We start from the raw sequence: 27,434 nt of genomic DNA, 5'->3' as shown, positions 1-27,434 counted from the left end.
AGTTGATGAGCTGTTTCAGACCAGTGATGAGGAAGTATTTGCATGGCTGCAGAAATACATCAATAGGAATATATATATATATATTTTTTTTTTTTTTGGGGGGGGGGGGGTCGGGCGTCGTGATCTACTTTTGATAACTGTATAGGTTCACAACAGTATTTGTTTTACTGGAAAAACAATGAGTGGCACGATCATAATAATCATATAGATCTTGTACACCTAAATATTAGAATGTGACAATTATAATGATATCTTAGATATTTGTGTTTGTGTGTGCGTGTGTCTGTGTGTGTGTGTGTCTGTGTCTGTGTGTGTTCAAACATTAATCGTCTCTAGCGTTATGTCTCGTTTATATAGGGATTGGTGGTGGACGACAAACGACTGCAGAGCAGTGTATGCTACCTTCACCCACGTGACCTGTCGATGCGATCAGCTGACCACCATTGCTCTGAAGCGGGCGCCAAAGGTTGTTGTTGTTGTTGTTGTTGTTGTTGTTTTTATGTTGGTTTTTTCTCTCCTCCTTCTTTTTCTTCCTTCTCCAATAATGACTTCGGTGTCTGCTTGAGGTTTTTGCATTGCTCGCCCTTGTAATGTGTCATACAAGAATGAATGGAAAATAGTGTGTGGCAAAGATGTATACTATGACATTATGCATTGTACGGCTTTAGATCTACTGATTTGTGTGCATGCGTCTTTGTTCCAGTCACGACGTCTACGACAAAAACACGTCAGAAAGAGAATGGAATCACTTTACAAACGAAGGGATTATCACTATATATAGGTGGACATTTTAGAAAAAAACAGCAACCAAGAAATTCACTGAGATAAATGTTACCACCTCAAAGAAATGATACTGTCTTTATGAAGTAGGTGGAAGAAACTGCAGTTTATGTCTATAGTCTAGAGAGATACAGTATTCATAGGCGCATCTCTAGTGTCATTTTGTCTTTAAACACAGTAATTCGCTACATTTGCCTTAGTTCATACTTAATCAATTGATTTACCCTTTAGCAACCTCTATATTGTTTCGTTAAAGACTAATAGCTCCACCATATCCAAGGTAGATATGAACGTATGCGTATGTATATCTGCGAAATAATTATGAACATGTATTTACACACAACACATTTACACACACTTGCAGACGCAAACACCAACTTCTTTGACCATCTCAACATAATTATTTCTTTTTTCCCTCCCCCCCCCCCCCCTCTCTCTCTCTCTCTCTCTCAGCACTACAAGCTCGAAGGTATTTACCTCCTCATCTCCCATATTGTCGAGAAATGTTTGGGCGCCTTGTCGGTCATTTGTGTCCTCATCATGATGCTAGTCTTCTTCACCAGTGGGTTAGTGGAAAGTGTTTAAATTCCTATGTATCAGCGAAGGGCGATAAGCTCAACAAACATAAAGGGATTGTATAATTTTGGTTGAGATGGGGCTTCAGGTTTCCAACCCTTTTGTGAGATAATGAGAAACCTCGTATGAAAAGAGTATACAATTCTAAGAGAAATTCAGAGTTCATTTGATGAAAACTGTTTTTGAAATGGCTGAGATATCCAACCACAAGGAGGTCGTAATAAAAACCGCACTCATATCAGCCCTCTAATGAGAGAATCTCCAACCTTTCCTCTAGTTGGCTTTCATGTGAAGTCAGACAAACAGTAACATAGAAAGTTTCATAGATATATGCAAATTAGATGCTGTCAGCCCCTCATTGGCTCGTACATAAAAAATATAACAAGAAAACAGTTATTATTATATCGTGTCCTGTTTTCAGACTCCTAACTATATAAGACTTTTGATAAACTAATGTGCATGGTGTCAGGCAACAGTGTACCTACACGATAGCGCGTGGGAACTGCACAGAAACCCGAAACTTAAATCGTCATCTATATGATCTATAATATATACAAACACAACAAAGTTTTGAAGCATTTTGCTTACTCGAATTTCAAAGATGGGAAAGGAATTCATACTCTGTGTTTTATTAGCGACAACTTTGAGCAAAGAAAATGGGTCTCCATCGGGATTTGATCCCGAGACCTCCGGATCGCTAGACCGGTGATCTACCGACTGAGATATAGAAAGCCCTCAGTACAGTGTTCGTCGCATAAACCCAAGTTTCATTTACATACTTTCATATAAGCTGTTGTCCATGTCTCCATGTTACGTCACTGACCTCTGACATTTAATCCCTGATGGATTTTAGCGCTTGGGAGTCCCAGCTGGCAAAGATACAGATTTACATAGCCGTCACCATCGCGGCTGCCCACATCACGTCCCTTGTTGGATTCAACTTTACCGGTAACTTGGTGAGTGGGTTATCACCATCATCATCTGAAGACGTAGTGCAAACAGGATGTTCATTATTACTATTATGACTTTTCCCATCTCAATTATACAGTGCTGTAATTGCACTTATGCATGCCCACCCCATGTCCTGCTGACGTTTTTATACCCTTCTGAGCCTTATCTCAACTATAATCAAGTTCGAAGTTAGCAATGGTTGAAAATACTGAATGACCGCGAGTTTTAAACCATCCGAATAAAACAGTTGTAAAGCTACATATCACCCACTAATGTAATCCAACTTGTTTTTTGTGTTAACCAGTTTCCTTAGAAAGTTTAAAATGTTCTGTCACAATGCAAGGCAAGGAAACCGTTCAGTTAATGTCCATGACATTGCGTATTACGATTATTTTGTATCTCATCATGTTAGCTTCCCTTGACCTTAATCTGCTCATGCGCAGAATGTAACTTAGAACTTCTTTTTTTTTTTAATGAGCCCCATGACCAAATATTGAACTGGGCATTGTACACGCTTTCTTATAATCCGTTTTAAGTAAATATTATGAACTTTCTTCCCTTTTTTAAATTAAATATTCACACATAACTAATGACTTTTGATACTATACTTTTCAGAGCGTCTGTTCGGCCGTAGCGGCAGTTCTGCAGTACCTGTTTACCGTCTACGCGATCTGGCTCGTCGTACACACAGCCGTACTCCTGCATACGTGCTACGTCCACGGAAAACCGCGGGAATACTCGCTCATTGCAGTTAAGGCGCCCAAGGGTGAAAACACGGAGAAGGTTGGCTTGGTCCGGATCTTCCTTGCTACTTGGGGTAAGAGAAATTTGGTCTTTCCACTTTGGGACCATTCGAGAAAGTTTTCAATCATTTTACATCCTAGGTAATCTTAGTTGATCCTATAATCCGCTCGTCGCGTGCTAGTCCACAAAGTTTATTTATCAAAACCAGTATGATGATTTCGATAATCAAATATGATTTCATTTTAATACACATTCCACTGAAATATTGTCCTTTTTGTGAATGAATCTTTTTTTTTTGCATAAACCTTCTGTTGAAATTTTACTTTAAGTTGTCTACAAAATGGAAATGATAGGAAAAACGTTTTGGCGTTTTTTAGAACTAACTAAATAGAGTACTGATGGGATGATAAAGTCTTTGAAGGTTTGCATGGAAGTAGAAGGTTTAGTAGTACATATTATTGTAGAAGGCTTCACTGTATACCACGTACTCTTTCTTGGGTATGTGTGTGCCCAACCCCGACTGTTTCTATGTTATCACAATTATGTTCACTTTTTGAGTTTCAGTTGGAATTAGGATATAGAAATATACAACAATGATGGAAAATCGATGATAGTATTTTTCGCTACCATTAAAGGTCATTTTTATAAAATCGGCCTCATCTTTTCAAACAGTTAATCATCTCACAAGAACCGAACAATAATTATGATACTTATGCCCTATACTTAACTATGGGCAAGGGAAACTATCCATAAGTTCACAGGATGAGATGAATGGAAATTACGTCACAGATTATCTCGTTCGACGCAACAGGTGCTCCTCTTATCGTGGTGGTGATACTCTTCACGAAGATTCCCTACGCCTTCGGGACACCAGAGAGGTGGGTGTGTTTCTCTCAAATACGAATATCTATTGAAAGGAAGCAGGGAGAGTTATAGTCGTGGCTAGGTTTCAGTGGGTATTTTTGTGGTCGAACTTTAGGTCCGTTTAATGGACCTCAATCAAGGTTGCACTGTAAAACAAAACAAACCGATTCATTTTAGCAACATTTTGCTTAAAATCATGAAATCATTGTTTTTCATCCTTTGACCTGTGCTCGTCGTCGCGTTACTCAAGCCGCTGGTCGTTTTGCTCATCCTGTGTATAAATGCGTATAAGTTTAATTCATACCAACCAGATGACTGCCAAATACAGGATAGTTATCTTTGCAGATTTGACAGTCAAAAGAGGATGATTAAAATTCAATATCGGTCATTTTATTTTCTCAAGCTGTTGGCTTCTGTTTACCGAGGTGGTGTACAAGACATTCCTTGCATCAGTCTGGTTCGCTGCGATGGTAAGAATTAACCCAGATGATTTTAAATGATCTATTCAAATTAGAGGGTCAAGATTACAGTGATAGGACTCTTGATTTAATTATACACATTTCAGGCGCATGTATTCCGTACGAGTTTTTTTCCATTTTTTTTTTTTTGTGGGGGGATGCACGTTTACCTTACTCATTCAGAAGTCTCCTTGGGCCGATTTTTATCAACAAAGAAACAATAAGGTATAATATTATGTTCGCAATATCTTTGAAACAAGGTCATAACCTGTGTGTGCGTGTGTGTGAGGGTGTGTGAGGGTGTGTGTTTGTGTTTCCATACCTTTACATTTATTCTATTGTAAGTTCGATGTATTGAGTGGCCCACATTCCTACAAGCTTGTCTTCTACGTGGGTCCCTCTTTTCCATTAACGCAATTATTTTGTACAATTAGTTCCATATACGCATATTCTTTTGTTGTAATATTGCACGTTTTGGTTATTTTTAATCCGTATCGATAACAAACATGTGCTATTGGAAATAAAATTTCATTTGAATTGAATTGAATTGAATTACTATGCATTCAATCGAGACTATGTAAAGTTCCTGATTGATATTTGTTTATCCAAATGATCTTCGGCGGCTTGTATCAATAAATAATAACAGAAGAAAACGTGCATTGTTCCCTCCAGGTGAATTTGGTGCTGGCTTGTGTCACGGGTTATTACTTTCAGAAGACTGAAAGCCAATCCAAGGCTAACGATGACGAGTACACCATGTGGCTGGACCGATTGTGGAGCAGACTGAGGTACGGACCTGATTTCCCGCCAAAATAATTTCAACCATTAGTCATTATGATTCTCCTTTGTGAGGTGATGAATCTCAGAAACGTCAGGCAGTCCATTGTTCTCGTTTTCTGCAGTTCTGAAGTTGCTCCGTCCGCCTCTTCATTTTTCTTTTCTCGACTTTTTCCTCTCTGCTTTATCCTGTCACTCTCTTTCATCATTATTATCATATTAGTCATTTCTTCATCATCGTTACAATCATTCTCTTCATTGACATCGTCACCTATTCGTTCTGTTTCACCTTTACAATCTTCACGATCTTCACAGTAAACTTTACACAGGGGTCTGCATGTAGCATATAATTTTCCAATCAATAGGTACTTTTGTGCCAATCCCCAGTATACGGTTTTACAAGTTTTGCAAGTTTTGGCAAGTAAAATAAATGTTGATCGTTAAAATAATATGGGATTATTCGTCCTATCTAGGCTGTACCTACCATCTTCGGTAATCCTGACGTTCACTCTGGCCACCACTTGGACATTCCACGCCCTCTACAAGATGAACCCACTGATGACGTACCAATACTTGTTCCAAGTATTCAACATGTCCCAGGTAAGCTGCGTGCCTCTGACCCTATGAGGGCATCCTAATAGTATCCTTCTGTTACATTTCATCTTTAAGAGAAGAAAAACTAAAAGAGTATGCACAGTGACGTCTGTAATAAAAAGATAATGTAGTCATAGCGATCTCAAAAATTTATGCGCGGTAAAATGAAATGCGACGTCAAGGAAAGCTTTCTTATGTAAGTATCCTCACGTAACACTATTATTATTGTCTTGTCATTTTCGCTGAGTGTGTGGTTGTACGAATAAGAAAATTTCATAGCCACGGCTTACAAAAATAAGATGATCGTTGCACTGATTGTTTGCACAATACTAGACATATTCAAATATCACAAAATAATATCATAATGGTGCTCTTTCCTTTATTTATATTATCTTTTCCAAAAAAAAAAAATTGAGCGGAAGCAACTGAAATCTTTTTGCCTTCACTTTTAGATGTAGTATGATGGAAAATGTTGTTCCCCCATCATTGTTCAACATTTTTAAAAATGCTGTTTTCTCTCTCTTTGTTTTGTTTTGTTTCTGCCGAGCACGGATATTACTTTACTTGTCATCAGATTTTTGATAAGTCTATAATTTTTAGTTATCACGATATTCTGTGCTTTGATTTTCCGCAGGGTACACTGATGTTCGTGTTCTTCTGCATGCTGAATCCAGAGGTAAATCAACACTTCAAATTCAAACTTAAAAACTTTGTTTTCATTTTCTCATTACTTTGTTGTTTATACTATGTATGCAAAATATTGCCAATGATGATATTGTCTGTTGTTACATATTCCAATAGACAAATTACTTTGGTATACTCTCGTAATTATCAAGGAGGTGCTGTGGTTCAGTGGATGACACCAGAGACTATCATTCACGCGGTCTCTGGTTCGAGACTTCTTCCTGCAGCGGTTGTGTCCCTTGACAAGACATCTTATCCCCATTATATGTTGCTTCCGAGTGGCCATGTGAAGCAATTTCATAATTCACATTTAAATTCAAATCAAAGTGGGATCATTTTGATATATTGCCATTATTACCATTAGTATCGTTGTTCATGTTTTTTTTTTACCAGGTGCGCACAGTCATCTACCGTGGGTCAAGAAGCCGCTTGACCAATGACAATGGAACTTCCACTATGACCAATGACAATGGAACTTCCGTTATGACCAAGACAAAGTGATGATCGGCACCCATGCTCCAGCAAACAGAGTGAGACTGTTACTCATCAACCTCTACCGCCTTGATATGATACTAAATGGCCTGTGTATACCATGGTCTTAAATGTCACTATTCTTTTTTTTCTTCAATTATCTTGTATTACAATCTGCTCCGCGGTAACTGTTATGCACCCGACTGAGGCGCTTGTGACTGTAGAGGACTTGCTTCATACATTCTTTGCAGATCGAGATTCTCTCAGTACCCTTTTATTTTATCTCTATGGTATATTTCACTTGAATATGCAGTGTTAGTAAGTGGTTGCGGAACATGATTGGATAATATTATGTCTTTACCTTGTCCTAGATTATTAATTTCATGTAATAAAATCTTGATGTGATAACGTTGTTGTAGGTTTTGCTTTCTTACCACATTTTTGGAGTTGCTATGGATAATTTTTGATTTAGAGGTGCACATCAAATTTTGTGAAAACCGTGTGCAGTGCAATTTTCATCTCTCACAACTGTGGCAAATCGAATTATTATGCAGTACCATTGAGCATCTTTCACTAAGTATGTCGACGTTGACTTTGTGTTTAATTCTTGTTGGATGAAATGCAGAAAAAAAATCGAATATTTGTGATGCGTGGAGAATTTTAATTAATAGGAAAGTCTTTCTTGTGATTCTGAACTCTGTTCGTAATTATTTCGTAGATTTTTGTAGCCAGTTTTATGCTGTGCGCATTTTAGACGACTACAAAATAAGTGAAGAGTTCATCGCAAAGCGAGCTAACTCATTTCTTGTAAAGTTGAGATATTGGCGATTAAAGCTGCTAAAAGAACATAGAAAATAATACAAAAATACGGGATATTTTTAATCATAAGTTCAAGAAAAATCCTTGTTATGTTACAAGTTAGGTATCACTGAAAAGATTTTATTTTCGTTCTAAGGATGAAATAATTTTAAAATGTTTAAAAATGGTGCTTCGCCGATTTTGCGATAAACTCTTCAAAAAAAGGCAATCGAGAGCACATATAGACTGTAAAATGAATACACGTGACTGAGACCATGATTGACGTTTTTCCTCCTTTTTCGACACTCGTTTTTACTCATCACTTTGTCACAAAGCGTTATATCAGATGTCACGGAAATATAGTTTTACACCCAGTAGTAGTAGTAGTAGTAGTAGATTTTTTTCTTACAGAAGCATGGTATCAAATGGGTACATGACAAAGACGACGTGAGGATTATACATTCATACATAGAGAGATAACTTGAAGTTTGTCAGCAAGAGTTCTAGAATTAAAGAGCAAGTCATTGATATCAAATGATAATAAAAAAAGATGTCGACATTCTGACACCTTGTCTATTTTGTCGTCATAATCTTCTCTCCCATGCATGTGCACAAGCATTTAATCTGTGGTAAGTTTGAGGAAAGTGATGTGGAGTTGACATCATTGGGTCATCCTTCCTGCCTGCCCAGTTTATGTTCGGGCGAAAGTCGCCCTTTCACAGACAGATGTGGCAATATTTTATATACACACAATTTTTGGACCATCACCCATATAAAGGGAAAATGACACAACAACCAAACTATCCCACAGAAATGTACCGGCCACCGACAAATTTGTTTACAATCAATATTCAACAAAGAGTTACGATCAGATACCGCTTTCTTTACACGACCCCTCCCACCCCCCCCCCCCCACCTATAAAACAAAAACAAAATACGAATAACAAAGTTGTAAAAACCATATCGCATGAACAAGTTCAAGGAGAAGAAATTGCCAAACACCATGTAATAAGATGTCTGGATTTGAATAAGCTAAAACACTGGATTATCGCGACAGTAAGCGATGCTTACTCAACACATTGTGATTGTTGGTTTATTTTTGTTTATTCAATCACAGCGAGGTACCATACTACATGGTGTCTGTGCCTACATCATTGTTGATAATCATTCTGCCACAGGAAGTTGAATGCACGCATGATATATGCCTAATTAATGGCGTCACAAACGCTTGGATGAGTGGCAGAGGAAAAAAAAAACCCTACAACAACACTTACATAATTTCATCATTACACGTCGCCCATTCAGCAGAGAAAGAACGCATTGTCTTCATGCCTACAATAACACAGAAAAAAATTGTATTCTAACTCTTCTCCAATGTAAACGCTTTATCATTCATACAGTACATTCGGATTTATATTTAGAACGCCTCTATACTTATAAATGTTGTTAACGATGATTACCAATCAACGTATTACATTGTAGAAGGAAAAAAAAAACTTTCTCCTCATGAAAAATCGATATAAGTACAATACCCAAGCGCCACCTCTATCCCACATCGATATACTAGGCATCGGGGTGGTTTTTTTTTTTTTCTAGAATTCACATGAACCAAACTTTTTCAGGGATTTTATCGTTGTTTGCGTCCTATTGACCGAGTAAAGAATTACAATGAGAAATAGACACATTGATTCTCTCTCTCTCTCCTTATGTAATTAAGCCATGAATTCCAGAGCTGGTTACATCTGTAATTGCTAGTGAAATAGTATACTATAAAGTGCACGAACGGGGCCGAAACAGCCCGTCTACTCTACAAAAACGGATGAATACAATTAATGCCAGTTCTTACTTCGTCTGCCACAGTTGGGCGACTCACGAATACAATTACGCTGCAAAAGAGAAAGGTAGAAGCAACATTTTCTTGATACCACATGTATTCCTGTCTGTCTTGGATTCTGCGTCTATTTGTTAGCTCGCCCTATACACTGAGAGGAAAGCTCAATTTTTCCACAAAGTTCAGTCAGGTCTTTACATGCGATGCCATAAGATGAGTATGCACAAGTTACATCCTATCTACTGAATTAATAAAACATCCAAATATCACGAGCTTCTCCCCATTAACTGTGTTAATAAAGTACATTTTATTTACAATTGAATGTTTGTACCTACCTACAAATTCTTATATCACAAGCCAAGAAACTTGTTGATTCAAATAATGCATCCATATATATCAACTCACTTGCTAAACATGAATAAGAAATAAAACGCTTGAACATGAGACCTTAAATCCAGCAAAACGAGGCTATTGAAACTCTGGACAATATATATTTAAAACAAATCAACCGAGATGCTTTTTGAATTCATATGCTGTTGGCATCACATGGACGTCATAACCTGACACCTATTAAAGTGTTAATAGTTAAAGCTGTTTCATGGTTCCGTCTATTGTTTCCAACTATACATTGACCTTGCAGTTGTAAATCACCTTCCGTGCTAGTCATGATGAAGTTTGAACAGATAAAAATGACTGGTGAAGTTTCGATGCTCAAACGAAAGCACAACGGGGTGCCTAACTGATATGGATTTTGTTTGATCATCGAAAAATACACGCAGAATTTCAACAAAGTCGACAAACCATCAATTTCGAACGACCTGGCCCCAACTACATGAAATGATATGCGTTACTTGTTTGACATGGGACGATGTGCGTCACAGACCTTCCTACAAATTAATCTTTGGTCTCCATTTTGATATTATTGATACACTTGTGGCGGATATAGAAATCAGTCAAGGTATAGTACCATTGTACAAGTCGACAAATGTAACCAAGAAGAGCTGCGTGAGACCAAACGTTATGAAAATGATGGCGGAATGCACCTCCTGCCAAAAGTGATCAATTCCAATTACGAATATTTGCCAAACTATCACGAATTGCTGTCACAGTGAAAGGCGGGAGAAAATGGTTAAACCAAGTGTCGTCTGCTCTCCAAGCTCATCCTCATCATTCACAAAGTACAACAATCAGCAATCTTCTGAGAGCTTTTGTATTTACATGCTGCGGATTAATACGTGTTGGGCGAGAACTTTCTACTCATACCATATTCAACGTGACTGCGCTTATTGCCGATTAAACACAACAAAGAAACCGCCAAAAAATTGGAAACGAATAGTGCAAGAAAGCAACAATGTAAGGAAGTGCTTAATATTGCAAAGAAAAAAAACCCCACTAAATACATCGCCGTTATTGGAGTAAATTCTACATCTCGAAATAGTCTACTTCTGCGCCTGTAGTCTCTGTAATTGATTAAGATCGTAAAGATTAAAATTTTCCTGTGTACAAAAGTGCTTAACAGTGTCTACAGATAACAAACCTAAACAATTTGCCACTTTCTTTATTTGAAATTTTGTCGTTTTACATAAGACATCAGCGTTACATTTTGTTTGCTGGCATTCTGTGAGGTTGTCATGGACATATTGTCAGAGAAGTTAAAACATACTTTCTGTTGCTAGTTCAAATACCAGTACCCACTATGTCTAATAATCACTATTCTCTTTTAACCCACATTAACTTTGGAGCCACGTTACTCTACAAAGATTCTTTGGTTCCTTCCGCTTTTTTCCTTCTTTTTCTTTTTCTTCTTCTTCTTCTTCTGCTTCTTCTTCTTCTTCCTTTTTCTTCTTCTCCTCCTTCGTATTCGTCTTTCTGTTTGGCCACCAATCCCATGACAATGCAGATCTCATTCTCCTGAAAAGAAGTAGAATTCCCATCCTGTACGTGTGCCGTGCGTGTTTCAGTGGCGTTGCACGTACTCCAGATAGTGTGGTAAATCTGTACCTTGATTGAACAGTTTCATCACAATCCAGCGTCGTCATAACGATATTTATGCAATCCCAAGCTATACATACAATATAAAGGTATGCCTTAACGTTTCTATCTAGTCTAAAGTATGTCTTTCTACCACATCAACAGTCTGTACATCAGAGAAAGATATATGTACAACACAAAAAACAATGATGCTGCGCTCCACAAACATAATTTCCAATACCTACACATCCCGTCTTACATCTATCTTTAAACTGTTGGTAAAGTACTGCAGATTATCTTTGTTTTTACACACTACTTAACACATACATTGCACTTGAAAAAACAGCAAAGCAAATACATACATAAAAATAAGAAATCTTCTACATCTTGTGCATAGAATTTAGAAAATAAGAAACGTAAATAGAAAACGAGCGCGAATGTAAACTGTCCGTAATTGGAAAGTTTAAGTCCTTCCGTCTATTTTCATCATCACGACGCATTCGTGAATCTTACTGTCTTTAGCATACGCCGATCCAGACAATCACATTGGCTTCAGCAATGTCATCGATGTCGCAGTGGACCTTGCGTAGAAGACCATTGATGACGATTTCGTGGTGGGCGGCTGGGGTGACCAGGTAGGGGGCAAACAGGCCGCTGTGTACAATCCTCCGATTGTGGCTGTCCCAGGGCCAGTCCTGAGGATCGATGGGGCTGTGCACTCCCGTGATGGTCTTCACGTAGCCGCTTTCGAGATCGATGAAGAGGATGTCGGGCTGGTCGCGGGATGTGGCGAAGACGTCGTAGGTATGTGTTGTCTTGCTCGGGAAGAAACCGACGTCGCTGATGCGCAGGTTGGTCTTTACCTCAAAGGCGGTCTTGATCTTGCCCGACTCCGGCAGGACCTTCTGAACGTGCACGTACTGGTGGTCAACGTCGACGCTGATGATGTAGCGGCCGTCAGGCGCCACGTACGGGTGACCACGAATGCCCTCGTTGACCTTGACGACGCTGTCGGTGATGTAGTCGAGGATGATCTGTTTGGCGGGCTGACCATCCCTGCCGGCGCAGTTGATGACAACGTTGCCGCCGATGGCGACGAAGTTGAGCGATTCGGGGTGGCACTGGTAGGCCGTAAGGTCGATCTGGGCGACGCGTTCCATGCGGGTGAGGTCGATCTTGTTCAGGCCAAGCTGGTTGTGATGTACAGTGTAGCCAAAGTTCATCGTACCCTGTTCAGACAAACACAAAGAACTCTTTGTTAGGTCTGAGCTACCTTACATGGAAAACTTTATGCATACCATATCTTGGCATCCCAGAAGTATCGCTTATTAATTTCGTTGAGAGAAGCATCTCCGATATATATGCATATTTTGATTATTATATCATACCAAATAATCTGAAAGTTTACTTGTGTCAGTCCTTTTGACGTCCAGTGTTGCTTTCGTGATAATCTCTGTAATATCTGTCTGTGGAAGAGTATCAAACTCTTTGTGCTGACGGGAAAACATCTTGGACAGAATTTCGGCATCCCGGCGACTTAAATTTGAATCAAAATATATCCACACATGCGTGATATTCCAGATTTCAATTTGCTTTCGCGCGTTAACTCTACGGTATAACTTTATGAATGTCAAACTTTAAACTCCGTTTTTTATGTTTCGCCCGATTTGATTGAATAATTATTGTGCCATAATGTTTATTTCATTTGAATCTATTTCATTGAAGTCAAAAGAGACAAGGAGCGGTACTTCATTTTGAAAGCTACGGAGCAGTATTATTCATTGAATCATCATTAAATTTATGATAGATTTTGCCGGCTGTCTACCTGCAGAGACAATGTGCACCGCCGCTGCTCATTTGTTGTGTTTTTTAGTTCTTTGAAACATCTTTCTTCTCGAACATTAAAGTGCCGGAAACGGGGGAGTGAGTACAGTAGGGTACAGTCATTACTCACTTGCATTGGTATCTGCTCCTTGGGAATGTAGAGCGCCTCCACCAGGTCGAAGTCGTGTCCGACGGGCTCTGTGTGCACCGTGTGGTGGGGGCCTGGCCTGCTTGCCGATTTGATGACGACGATGGACTGGCGACCAGCCGCCTTCTCCTCCTCGGACAGACGGCACAGCACCCAGAGCGAGTCCACATGTGGAACGTAGTGCAGTGACGTGGGCTGGTCGTCCGTGTGGATGACCTGCTCGCAACAGAGATCGACCGGACGTTTGTATCGTAACTCTCGATTTGTGACATCGAGTATTATACACTGTACTAAGAATGCACGTCTATCGTTTATTCTCGTTTTCCTTGTTTTAGGAGATGCGGTCAAGTATGGTAAATTAATGGTGCTGGATTTTCTGTCCATGCCTTCAAATCGCCTGGACACTTGATTTGAGAATGACAACTGAAACCAGCATATCATAAACAAAACTTTATAATCCATTTCAGTCCATTTCATCCATGAGAAGTGTAAAGTGGAGATTTTTGTTCGTAGGTTTATCAATTTGGGTATAGAATTTGCTATGGAGCCCACCAATCTTGGCCATCACGGTTCAGACGTCGTGGAAACAACTTGCGAGGAAGACAACCTGACGAAGACATGACAAAGCATCCGCCAGAAAATCAAAACAAACATAGGCTACATGGCCTCCTACAATGACGTCCACAATTAAGATCAATCATGTTGCCTAACGTCCCCTCATCAACAACCAAGGCTAACCTATTAACCCTTATTTCCCTGAAGAAATCCTCCCTGCGCTGATGTGAAGGGGCTACGACTTTTATTTTTAATTCAATTCAATTAAATTCAATTCAATTCAATTCAATTCAAATTTTATTTCATTTTTCAAAAAGAACATATATAGACATTTCACTATATCATATATAATAAATGAGAATATCAAGGAACTATTTTGCTTTTTAAGCCAATCATGTGAATCTCACCTCGATGATCCTCTGGGCTCTGGCATCTAACACTATCACGCGGTTCTCGAAGGGCTGCGTCACGTAAATGTAGCGATCGTCCACGCTCACCGCGTCTGACCATACGCACTTGCGAGTTTCCGTTTCCGGGTCAATGTTGCACAGCGTCTGTGTGGTGTCGGGCAAGGAACTGGCGCCGGTTAGGGCGAGCCTGAAGCCGCAGGTGTCGGGTTCGAAGGTCTGGATGCCATCCCGATGGAACAGGTAGAAGACGTGCAACGGGCCAGGAGAAAGAGCTGAGGAAGACAGTTCATGATGATGTAAGTCAACTTAGTCAGAAATTACTCCTGTGCTTCGATACACAGCGTGTCTAACTTACAACCATTTATAATTCCCCAATGGGCCCCGATGCATTTTAAAAATTGAGATCAAACATTAGTCAGAAAATCAAACATAAGTCTTTGAATACTTATTTCTGATGGCTGATACCTGACTTATGTCTGATTTTCTCATCTGTATTTGATCGCATCTATTTCTGCAACAGGCCCACAGCATAATCACGCCATTTCATAATTCTGATTTAAAGTACTTGATATTAATATTAATACCAATTAACTAAATATAGCGTAATTCAATGATAATAGTTCAGTCGATCTAAGTAAATTCATTCTTCATTCATATTCCTAAAGCTGTATCACTAAGCAATAATACAGCGCATTCTATGAATTATGAACGTATCGTCGAAGGTCACTACTTGCAATTTAGCAAAATGATTTTAAACATCAAAGGCGTCTCCTTACGATGGTCCTCTTCTTGGATGAATACAGACGCGCTCTCGCTTCTCTCCGCCACTGGGTTGGTCGCCTTACACGCGTACTCGCCGGTGTCACGGTACGAGATGTTCTGGACCACGACGCTGCTGTTTTTACCTGCCATAAGAAACAAAGATATAATGCAAATATTGTAGATTATTTGGGTACACAGCACTTTGCTTTCGCGGGGATCTGTCCATGATTAAGTATGTCATTACGATCGCCAACATAACGTTGTTTTGAAGAAGAAAAGTACCGCGCACGAAAGATACCGATGAACAAGACCAGGGCCAAACTGGACCACGATTTACCATTAACACTATATAATAATGCCTACCGTGCATGGTTATCCTATCTCCCTCAGATAGGGGAACGTTGTTCCTAGTCCAAGTCTTCTGCGGGGTCGGTATTCCTTCGGCGTGGCATTGGACTCGAGCCCTGCTGCCTTCTGTTCGCAGCTGGTTTCGTGGACACACGCTGACAGTCGGCGGAACTGTCAGGGAATGTTAATCATAAAAACAATGCATCATGGAATTAATAACTATTCATCAATCAATGGGATCTCTGAAATGTCAATAAAAAAATAAGTAGACATTAGGCACCTATGTAAACCTACTTTGTGGATTTGAGATCATGATGCAAAGTGCGACGAAGGTTGCATGAAAAACTGTTTTATGTTGTTTGTATAAACAGAAATGACCAACGCGCCGATTAATTCCTGAGTTTAGACGACTGTATGCTAGGTAGAGTGAACTAAGAACATTATAGTCCTGAAATGATAACATAATAAACTAAATGGCAATCCTAAAATGCAACTTCAACCCATAAACTGGACAAGGATTTACCTCTCCAGGTTAAAAAAAAAACTGGTGTACTCATATTTCCTTTCTCGTATATGACGGACAATGCAGCAAAGAGCAGACGGTACTCTTAAGTAGCTTCTTTAAGCAAATGTGTGGCGGGAAAACCTTGCTGTTAATAAGGTTGCAGCACTACGTACGAATTAACATCACTAACACTTCGCTTTTCACAACTACGGGTGCATAGTCGGAGCAGAAATCTGACTAGTTTTGCTCACAAAATGAATGCCACCTAACTTCGACGAAACACAATTGACATTTCTCGACAAAAAGGAATTTCATTGCATTGTGTTGTTTGAATGGCGAAGAACTACGTTATCACATTGCGTTTGATTCCTCAGTTACCTTGCACTTGGAGAACATGTGACTGTTTGACCTCTTCATATCCCTCCGCATAGCAAGAATAAGTTCCGGCGTGCATCAGAGTAATATCCGTCAGGTAGAGCGACGTGTCACCGGTGTAAAGCTGTGGAATGGGGAAAGACGAGTTAATACATTTTGTTTGTTTGTTTGTTTGTTTGTTTGTTTGTTTGTTTGTTTGTTTGTTGTTGTGTTTTCGTTCATCTCGAAATGAGCAAAATAGAAATTCCAAAAAAAGTTGCATTTCCTTGATGTCTACATGTAGTCAATTTCTTGCGCACATAATTTCGGGCATTATTCTCTGTCCGTAAACTTATAAACACTCATGGTAGGTTACAAGAGGAATATTAGGCTGGAGTATCATGAGATATCTCATTGCACTAAGATTCTCCCTTTCTCTTCCAATATCTTCATGTATAACATCCTGTTGTATACAAAACGTAGACATGCCAAATCAATGACAAAATGGTGGTCTCTTGAAATAAAATAAAACGGATCGCGTTTGTCTTTACCCCGATCCCCGTATAGTCTTGGAGTTCGGTGAGGGGGACGTTGTTGCGAGTCCATCGAATCTCCAGGCGGTGGTCCGAGGAGAGCTCGCAGGGTAGGGCGATGTTATCCCCGACTGTAGTCACTGTTACCCGCTGTGCAATATTACCGGACAGCGATACGGCCTTAATGTCTGAAAAGGAGAGAAAATTTGATGGAGAGATGATGATGTACGGCGTTGATCAAGGGATAAAGGGCATGTCTCAAGTATCTTGGAGGTTTCCATTTGTGACTATTTCGACCGTTTCCCCAATTAACTGATAATATTGTTACGTTTAGATTTCTCGTGCGATTGCCCATGCTTTGATGGTTTCTTTCATTACTTTGTCAAACCCGGACAAGTATTTTGTTCTCTTTTATTTAGACAATTGTCATCAAATGGCATCAAACACTCTCTTGTTTGGTCTTCCATCAAGACGTAAGGAGGCGTTCGTTCCCTGTGATCAAAACTACTAGTGAAATATTTGTTATTTCATAACAACAAGAATATTTGATAGTCTAATCCATTTTGTGGATGGACAACATATTTCAGTGTTGGTGTTATTGCTGCCAGATTCGCCAAACTTCAGAGAAGTCCTTTACTATGTTCATTGCATAAATTTTATTCGATATAAGAGCTCAGTCATCATTTACTGCAGTACGCCTGTGCTAACAGTTGGTCAAAGAAACATCTGAGAGTGCTGAATATTTCCAGTGAACGTTGGGATGCTAGTTTGTGTTCTCTGTAGGAGTACATAATAATCAACGTATGATTGTAATTTCATTACCCGTGGGTTTTTCTTTTTTAAAAGTTCACATTGATTAAATCAAAGTTAGAAAGATGCGCCACTGACTTGTACGTAACCATTGAGTGGTTCTTAGAATACAACGTAAGTAATGAAGAAAGTACAGTTTAGTGAAGATTTCATATTGGGTTCTTACTGAATTCCCTGTAGAGTTCCAATCCGCTTAGCTTGTCGTCACCGTTTACGTCCCCATCGTCGAGCACGTTTAGGAAGGAGCAGCTCGGCAGGAGATCGGCCACGCGATCGAGTGACATGCCAGACTCCATTTCTTCGCGGGAGATGGCGTCGTCGCCGTCGGTATCGTAGTGGTTGAGGATGAGGCTCACGATGTACTTCTTGTTTACTGCCAAAGCGAATCAAGGAGAGAGCGTCCCTCAAAATAACAAACAAAACAACAACAACAACAATAATTACCGAACCTTACCCTTTGTATGGAAAGCCAAAGGGTAATGAAGTCGACGATAATCTTTAATGAACGATACGATCATTTAGTTAAATCGCTGTCGAGTGAATCATTGTGCTTGAGTGAACACAGTGGTGTGAATGATGTTGATATTTTATAGGAGTGATATTAAGAATGATCTTTAGTCATAGGTAGTGGTAATGTTCTCAGTCTTGATACTGTCAACGGAATAACATTTCATTATTCATAAGAAAAAAATATGATATTCTCGGCGGTGATGAACATGTACATAGAAATTGCATCAACAGTTTAATGATTTCTTGTTGTTGTATTTTTGTTTTATCTTGTAGGTGTCATAACTTGACTCCATGACTTTTGGGCACTATAACGATACCATAGCACCAGCCCCCTCACGAATGGGACAATCCGTTCAAGGGAATAACTGGAATGGACAATAATTCTCTTTCTCTTATCATATTGCTTCATGAGAATCCGCCTGTTTTGTTAATCGGTATTGTCTATCACTTTTTTTTTCATAACTTGAATATGCGACGACAGAATTTAGATCATCAAATCAAAACTATATCAACTAAGACAATGTCACTTCTAATCCGCTGAGCAAAGTTGAGCAATTAAGTACCACCTGGAAACTGGAATATTATTATGTGCCACTTGTTTTATAATCTTTATGCGCTTCATGATCTATGTATTACAGCAGAATTGATGTGCATTAATAAGCTCTCTCCTTCTGTCAATATTTACCCGAGTATTACACGTGTTGATCTCTGTGCAAACTCATGTAGTGCATGAATTAGGTTCCCTGACCTACAAACAGTTCGTTAGCCAAGTATTTCATCTTAATGTTTTAGTGACATTCTAATGTACATTGTTGGAAAAGCCTATTTGCAGACCAAAACCCTACACTTTATAGACGGGTAATCGAACAATCAAAACCGTCAATTACGATTATAAATATTTATATACCATTGTTTCCTTTCATATCTTTTCTTTGAGATGTGCACAACAGTCATACAGTGCATTATTTTATGAGTTTTGACTATTTTCAGTTGTGTGTCATAAAGGCACCTAACAAAAACTAGGGAAAGACCCCCTCACCCTCCCCCCCCCCCCCCCGAGGATTTCAAGGACTCCCCTCTGGTGAAAGAAGGACTCCCCTCTGGTGAAAGAAAGACTCCTGCAAAGCACCCCTCAAATAAAGAGAGGTAACATTTCTCTGTCTGTCCAGCGGGTTAATCGTTGAGCGAACTGAAAGTATTGCGACGGGCGGATTACGTGGGTGGAGAAAGCGTGTCGCTGTAGATAGCGCTGTCATTCCCCAAGGGGAATTTCGCCAGCCGTATCGTTGTGACAGTTATCAAGATTAGTGTCTTGAATATGACTATCCGGTACAAAAGCGCGCTGTTGCCAATCCTACAAAAAACACAACAAAACATCTCGCGGTGGAAATTCTTGCATTGTTTGTTCATCTCTGGCGGGGGATATCTATTCTTCCAAACATCCGATGTATATTTTAGGCGGTTTGTTTGTATTATGTCAGTCTTTCTCCCTGTTCATTTCTCTCTTTTATTATTTCAAAGGTAAAAGCCAACGTAGACAGTGAATTATTGTTGACCTGTCGGTGGTGTAGACATAATATTAAGTGTATAATATCCCGTTAGGCGCACTCTCCACACTCAAACTTCATCAATTATAACGCTATTTTTTATTTGTCTTTCTTGCATTGCTATTCTTAGGTGTATGGTTTACTTCCTTTTTTTGTGTGTGTGTGTGGGCATGCGTAAACTACATTATGTATTTGTGTTCGAATGAATTCACTGTTACAAGCCCCACAAAATTATCTTGCTACGTAACATTTTGAGCAAGGGAGAAGACGACGAAGAAGAAAAACTCGAAGATGAATGAGAAGAAGAAGCGAACAAAATCTGCATTTCTTTTTTATTTCATTTTTGTTTCAATTTCATTTCTGTTTGTCGAAATACTCATGACGCCCTCTCTCGATCACTTAGACTACACATGGAGAGCTGATATTCCCCGCCAACGAGTCAATGCACCGAGAGTGTACCACACAATGAGGTCATGTTATTTGAATCGAAACTCGATGCGGAGCTGGTTAAGTAAATGAAAGTGACCTTCAAAATGTATGCAAATTTACAGAAAAAAAAATGAATAGTGAGTGCGATTCATCGTTAAAGCCGTGTAGTAAATCATCTTCTCAGATGGCATATTCACAAATTCAGAAAATGTGAATTCCACTAGCATTTTTCTGACAAAATGATCTTGTGTGTTCCTCCTAACACACACTCACTTTCTTTTTTCCGTCTCCTTAACGTTTCATTTGGTTCATCAGCAAAGAGAGGAAGAGATAGATAGATAGATTCATAGATAGATAATAGAGAGTGAGGAATAAAAACATTTGTTCCTCTTATTATTGTTTTCCGGTTTGGGTACAGTAGGCCTACATGTCGAAGTCGACAATTTTCCATATTCCACATCGCGTTGAGATAATGGAGGCAGCGTGCACGAGCACTCGAATCAATCATGCTGACATAACATTCGTGTGCTGGATCAATATCTACTGCTGATTACTTAGTCGGTGTTTTCTGCCAGACACGAGCCGGCATGGGTATACAGAGCAAGGCTTGTTTTTATGTCATTGAAATATAAATCATTTTAGAGGTCGCTAAAACATCACTTGTATAATATGCCCGCCCCCACGAAATATTGACCACCGCCCGAACATGGATGTCCTATTTACCTTGAAACCGACTTCTTTCTGTTTATTTTTTTTCCTTCTTCGCAAGCTAAGTTTCGAGTATTCCCTCGTGTCGACATTCTCAACCCTTAGATAGAGAACAGATAATGAACTTGTTTGATGATATACGATGGGTTGACTAGTAAATTGCGTAAATCGCATTTAAGACATAACAAACCTTTGCTGAGAGGCCGATATTGGACAGTATAATCTTTTCCGCTCTCCACTTTGTACCTGAATTCTTTGATCCTTTTCCTTCTCTTCTTTTATCCTCATCCGATTCCAACCCGTCGTCATAATTTTGATTGCATGAGAGCTTAGTTTTCATGCTAGGGAACTGCTTTATCATTTTAAACCGAAACGTATTCTGACATTGCTAACGTTGTAGGTTTCTGATGATAGAATGGGCAAATCTGCAATAGCTGACTCGCAGCAAACATTAACTCTACTTAGTGTGAATTTTCATGGAATCTGCTATAAGAGCATGCAAACCTACATCATGGTCGCCCCAGGAAAACCGTGTAGTCCACTAGCTGTCCACAAAAACATGTGAGTAGTTTCGACTAAATCAAGCATCTTGTGAGTGTAAGAGTGTGTACTTGTGTGTTTTTCATTCATTTTTTTTTTGTAAGTTTGAAATGTCAGAATTAGCTTGGTTATAAGACTGTTACATTATATGAACTTCTGGTGGACATCAACATTATTCGCAATATTGTGAGACCCACATCTTCCTTACTCCCCCCCCCCCCCAAAAAAAAGTAACTCTGGTCAAAGTTGATTTCATTTAGGACAACGGTTTGGTGTTTGTTTGGTTTTTAATCTGATTGTCACTCCCATGTTCTTCTTAGATACGATACAATAAACGATTTGACAATGAATCAAAATAACAATGTATATCACTCAACGGAAGACAGGCCACACGCAGAACGCATCATCTAGTCATTAGTACTGGAGAAGTGGAATGCACGCCAACATTATAAACACCAATTGCGCCTATGAGGGCGCTCGAACAAAACCCGAGAAAGGTCAGTAGAGTAAGTTTCTACTTTCACGGTAACTTTGGAAACCTCTGTATATAGATTTGCCAGTTCGGGGTTCCGTTTTGCTCACGAGTAGAAAAATATAATTTGTACTAAAAGGGCATTTTCTTTTTTCAAAGTCACTCAGATGAGCATCTATGGTTATTCAACCCTAATATGATTATTCAAGTATAAATTCTTATAGATGGTGCTTGCCAGCACATCCACCCTATACAGCAAAAGTGGTATCTGACAATATCAATAGAAAAAGATTGTTAATACATTCAATGCAATAGAATGACATTCCAAGTGTAGATTGTGGACCATTCTGGTCATCTGTTCTACGCAAATTCATCCTTTGTTTGAACATGGCTGATGAATTCCATAAATTGTTACGTCGGGCAAGCAAAATGCATCATGTCGCTTTGTAAACGAGTGAAGTGCCTGACGAACTGAGAAAAATTAAACAAAGGTTATTTCGTACCCACGTGCACATGAGCCAAGTCCGACTTTGCTAACTTATTATTTATTTATTTATTTATTTATTTATTTATTTATTTATTTATTTATTTATTTATTTATTTATTTATTTATCTATCTATCTATCTATCTATCTATTTATTTATCTAGTTATTTAGTTAGTTAGTTAGTTAGTTAGTTAGCTATTTGTGTTACTCATGACTTACGTGGTGGCAGATCTACATCTTCTGGGTTGTTGAATTGTTCCCGATAGTGGGCCACCAGTTCCTCCTTCAGCTGAGCGGTCTCTTCCGGGGTACAGATGAGACGCGTGGTTGGGGTCATTGAGGGGCTGGGTGCTAGAAACCATGGTAAAGACAACAACAAAAAATATATGATTTTTGTGCTCGTATGTCATCATTATGTCAATAAATTGACAGTCCCTAATGGGCCCACACATATCCGACTGGTGATAGAAACGTTTCTTCAATGTTATTACATTGGTGTCAATAATTGTTTTTTTAATCGATAAAAAAGTGTCATGTATACACTCGAGAAATTACGATTGCAGTTTTGAAGGAGAAAGGATGTAAGTTACACCGATATCTCCTGATATTAAGTTCAATTCTTGACAGGGGAAGATTAATTCTGCCATTAAAAATTTTTAATGAAAACTGTGTGTCTTTTTTTTTCTTCTTGTGCGCACGAACTTATTGGATATGTGTGTATTGCATATGTGTATATGACCGCATGTTTTGCTCGTCTCCTCGACAGGGGGCGTGGCAATCAATATGCACAACTACCACGTCTTTGTAAGATAGTAGCTCAGTGAGTTACATTGTCAATGATCTGTTTTGTGCAGTGTGGCACACCTTCTTGTCTGGCAGTATTGAATGATGAAAATGAAAGTGATATATTGATGATCATACTAACCTTCATTATGCTTATCATCATTATCATAATAATATATAATAATAACAATCATCATCATCATCATCATCATCATCATCACTATCATTATTATTATTATTATGGTTGAAATTATTACCATTATCTAATATAGATATGGTAATATTGATTGAAACGCGACCCTGCAGTAACTGGTAATCCGCTTCACGAATAAAAATAAAGTGGTTTATGAATGCGGGGGAATTCCCAAATCCAGACCCCCTATAAAAGCAAATGAACGAACAAAACGACCACATACTCTCCGGCGTAGACGCGGTGGACGAGGCGGAGGTTGACGATGAGGCGGCGGTCTCGACATGCTCTTCGCAGCCGTTGTTGTGGACCACGATGCGTGTGCCGCTGAGGCAGGCCGCCCGATGGAGCTCGCAGTGGTTGTCGTAGATGACGCCGTCCGAGCCGCACACGGGTTTGTAGTGCGGCTTGCAGTACGGTCGGCATATACACTCGGCCGTGTTCGTGGTCTTGTTAACAAAGCATTCGCTTCCTTTGGGACACTCAACACGGGAGCAGGCATCTGATCCGTATGATGGAGGAAAAGAGCAAAATCATATTGAGAAAAGGGGAAAATTGGGAGAGAAAGGTCACGAATGATTGCAAATGGAATTTGATGACATCACAAATCGGATTTTAACAAAGGCATGAAACAAGCCTGATAAGATCTCGATTAGATCTGAACTTTGTATAGGATTTATTTCGAACGTCGCTCGAGTCCACGGCACTGTTCCTTTAGTGTACAATATTGCTCTGCAATATTGCTTAATTTGAACAAAATGAAAACGTTATGAATCGACGCTGGCATACCGCGAAGAGAATGATAGAGCAAAATATCCGAAATGCTGGAGAAGTGGGCATTTCCAGGGTAATATCATTTTGCATTTAAGATTGTAGGCCCCCAAAAAGTAAAATGTCAAAAACATAGGTCATAATGTTTTTCGGAATACACTTAAGATACCAGTAAACTGCAAACTTTAACATGCCATACCTTACGTATTCGTATCCTTTTCCTTCTGTCGCTAGGGGATTTTCCAAGCAAATTTTGCTACAGATTTATCACCAGCTTTAAACGACGACAGCAGCAAACAAAGCAAATGATCGTCCAGAATAACCAGTATATAACTTAATGAATACACAACTACATAAGTAACTAGTAGGTCAATAAGGAAATAACTCAATAATGAATTGATATCAACAAGATCTAGTTATTGCCTTGAAGGGGGATAGAACTTGGAGCTTTATATCTTGACGCAGCGGTATGTATATAAGAAAAAAAACAGTGCAAACATGGCACTCTGCATGCTGTCATTTGAAGGGGTCAGAGAAATTATTACTATACCTTGGGTCTTCGATGAAATGACATCATGAGACACGATTTTTGTATGATCTCATTCGATTTATTTTTTATGTTGAATCTTTGGATGGATTTTTGTTTAATAGTAATGGCTGTTTGTCAATTGCATTGCTAGTACATGTCGTTATATCACAACAGTAAATGTTAATGTGTGCGAATGGTTCGAATGCAATTTTCCTTAAGATATACGAGCAATCCCATATGAACATTTTGGATGCCCGTTCGTGGATTGCTGAGGTGAACACAACGAGATCCGAGCCACGACAAACAGCACGCTCGTTGAGATAACGTTCCTCATGTAAACAAGCAAAAACAAAATGATAAAAACAAGACTTTAATTTGCCCACGACAATGTTGCCTACGTCATAATAAGAGGTCAGAGTTGACAATTCCCATTTCAGTGTTTCTGAAGAAGTATCACCAGACCGCTTCAAAATATAGATACAACCGCAATGAGAACAATCAGGGAGGAACGTTTATATATTTCTATCCGTGCAAACTCCGGATTCTAAACTGCCAGCGTCCCGGATTACATCGAATCCCCGGAATGACAACGATAAAATTCAGCCATTTAAACGTCACCTGCAATTAGGACTAAATGATCGTACGTGAATAAGTGAGTTGAGAGATACATCTCAGAATGCAAGGAATGACATAAATCTTTGTCAGTTGCATTCGTTGTTGTTTTTCTCTTTTTTTTCTTAAATTTGGTTGCGATTTTCAGTTTATTGATTGATTGGTTTGCATCATGAGACAGACAGAGTCGGACAGTTTGAGGATAAAATGGACCGTGATTTGATGGGATATATATTCGGCCGAACCATCTGCATGTTATTTACAGCGAATTAGGAGTTTTCCTCCCCCACCCCTTCCCACGCAGCAGAACTTGGTCCCCTTTCTCGCTGTAGCTTCTTAGAGGACAACTCATTGAAATACAATGTATCCCATAATCATTCGAAATATAGGCCTACCTATATACTACAGCAGCATGCAACATTATCGTACACCAAAACTTGAACATGGATTTCCTGAGATTTCGAGGATTTTTTCTTATTTCCCTTGTTTTATATAAGTGCAACAAGATCAAAACGGAAACCTTACAACTATGTGAATTTACAAAAGATATACACCAAATCCTGCACCTGACAGAAATAAAACAATGTACAACATAACGTGAATACACGTCTGCCCCTCCTTATTTGATAAACTGGTAACAGTTTTCAATTCTATATGCTCACACCGGAATATTTTTTGAGACGCTTCCTGTATGGTTCGATACCGATTGCCTGAGGTGTAAAATTGTACGTTCAGCTTTATTAATTTTATGTTGAGGGGGAAAAAATGATGCGTGCGACAAGGATGTTTACACGGCAAGTTAAAGACCACATTCTTGGACGTAATCAGAGGGCTCGTTCTCAGCCATAATTGGACGCTGATGGTAAAAAGCTGTCAACCCAAGCCCAGTCCCACATTATTCAGAGCGTGTTGATGCTCACTTGACCTTTCCTTGTCCAAGATCGCTCATCATCTACGTTGGCAAATCGATGACTGGTTGATTAAAGCCTCCCCGCCCGACTGTTAAATTGCAGCACGTCACTGAGCTGAACATTCTAGCGCTTGATTCAATTAGGTTAAAGCACTATACACTATGACTCCATAATGATGCCGTTTATTCATACAAAAAACGTCGACAACATTACATAAAGATCATAAGTTCATGTATATTAATACTGAAATTACATGCCTCAACACTTCGACAGAAAGTTGACACTAACACTAGCAAGTATTTACTCTAAATTGTCTTTCAGGCTAAATCTTTATACCTATCAGGTAACACGACACAAATCTTTTGGTTCCCCTCCAACTGTCCGAAGGTTATCTGAAAAAAAAAAGGAATATTCTCTCCCATCTTCTCTGATCAGGTTTTGGGAAGCCCGAAGTAACATGGGAAAAAGCAAGATTGCAAATCTATATGCCAAATGTAAATCGCCCGTAAGCGGACATCACATTATCGATATAATTATCACAGGGAAACATCTATAGAAACAATATTACCATCAGTTGGTACAAGATAATATGTTCCGCATCCACATACCACCAAAGATCTTCAATGATTCCTAGCTCAGTCCACCCCCCCGTTCCCCACCCTCAGACTTTCTTCTTTCCTCCCCCCCCCTCTTCAAACACACAATCTCTGCAAAGTAATAGCAAAATGTAACATATTCAAGAGGCAGTTGCCTGATCGCCTACAAGATCTACAAGACACAGCATCGTGAACGAGGCAGTTGTCAAAACACAGAGGTTTCATTTTGTCATTTAGCGCGCCATACAGCGCGGAATTTCTGCACCTTATTGACTCGTGCATGGCATAACACCCAGACATAAGATGAAAATAGAAAAAGGAGAAAAAAATAGAAGAAAAAAAAAGGTAAGCTTGCAATAGCAAGGAACGTGGACGTCGTGTAGAATACTACCATGAAGTGTTGGCGTTGTCTATTTCTCTTATACATTGCATGGCTGATAGAATCTGACAAAACTCATGTTGTTTTACATCACTATCCGTGATTAAGAGACGAAACTAAATCTCTCTAAGGTATACACATAATACACGATGCATTATTATCATGTATATCCGACACGTTTTATGATTTTTTGAGTGCGCAAAATATCGATGTTAGCATTAAT

General features: G+C 39.2%; 2 protein-coding genes across 2 annotated transcripts in view; one reads left to right on the top strand and one right to left on the bottom strand.

The window, feature by feature from the left end:
* The first annotated feature begins 2,198 nt into the window (after window positions 1–2,198).
* Window positions 2,199–6,929, top strand: LOC139724661 (adhesion G-protein coupled receptor D1-like). The gene is made up of 8 exons (XM_071635792.1): window positions 2,199–2,312; window positions 2,923–3,124; window positions 3,863–3,929; window positions 4,319–4,385; window positions 5,046–5,161; window positions 5,624–5,750; window positions 6,379–6,420; window positions 6,822–6,929. Exons 1-8 carry the CDS (start codon window positions 2,199–2,201, stop codon window positions 6,927–6,929), a joined length of 843 nt encoding a protein of 280 aa, XP_071491893.1.
* Window positions 6,930–11,324: 4,395 nt separating this feature from the next.
* The window catches only part of LOC139724660 (follistatin-related protein 5-like), a 62,663-nt gene continuing 46,553 nt past the window's right edge, over window positions 11,325–27,434 (bottom strand). Inside the window, exons 3-12 of the mRNA XM_071635791.1 lie at window positions 23,640–23,915; window positions 22,660–22,791; window positions 17,915–18,121; window positions 16,957–17,126; window positions 16,430–16,550; window positions 15,562–15,717; window positions 15,213–15,341; window positions 14,434–14,708; window positions 13,454–13,687; window positions 11,325–12,728 (exon numbers count right to left, since the gene is read on the bottom strand). Of these exons, the coding sequence (XP_071491892.1) occupies window positions 12,018–12,728; window positions 13,454–13,687; window positions 14,434–14,708; window positions 15,213–15,341; window positions 15,562–15,717; window positions 16,430–16,550; window positions 16,957–17,126; window positions 17,915–18,121; window positions 22,660–22,791; window positions 23,640–23,915 (2,411 nt within the window). The 3' untranslated portion in view covers window positions 11,325–12,017. The remainder of the gene's footprint in view (window positions 12,729–13,453; window positions 13,688–14,433; window positions 14,709–15,212; window positions 15,342–15,561; window positions 15,718–16,429; window positions 16,551–16,956; window positions 17,127–17,914; window positions 18,122–22,659; window positions 22,792–23,639; window positions 23,916–27,434) is intronic.

The sequence above is a fragment of the Diadema antillarum genome, unplaced genomic scaffold, assembly GCF_040938485.1.
Source record: "Diadema antillarum isolate AM-2024a unplaced genomic scaffold, OU_Dant_1.0 scf00000226, whole genome shotgun sequence".
Classification (NCBI taxonomy): Eukaryota; Metazoa; Echinodermata; class Echinoidea; order Diadematoida; family Diadematidae; genus Diadema; species Diadema antillarum.
The sequence above is the reverse complement of the archived record's forward strand: the minus strand, read 5'-3'. Positions and strand labels throughout refer to the sequence as shown.

What these genes read in the sequence shown, in the direction of transcription:
- LOC139724661 (XM_071635792.1), top strand. Translation starts at nt 2,199, where the DNA reads ATGGATTTTAGCGCTTGGGAGTCCCAGCTGGCAAAGATACAGATTTAC. An exon ending in CGATTGTGGAGCAGACTGAG is followed by an intron (nt 5,162 to 5,623) that starts GTACGGACCTGA and finishes CGTCCTATCTAG; the next exon opens with GCTGTACCTACCATCTTCGG. An exon ending in TCTGCATGCTGAATCCAGAG is followed by an intron (nt 6,421 to 6,821) that starts GTAAATCAACAC and finishes TTTTTTTACCAG; the next exon opens with GTGCGCACAGTCATCTACCG.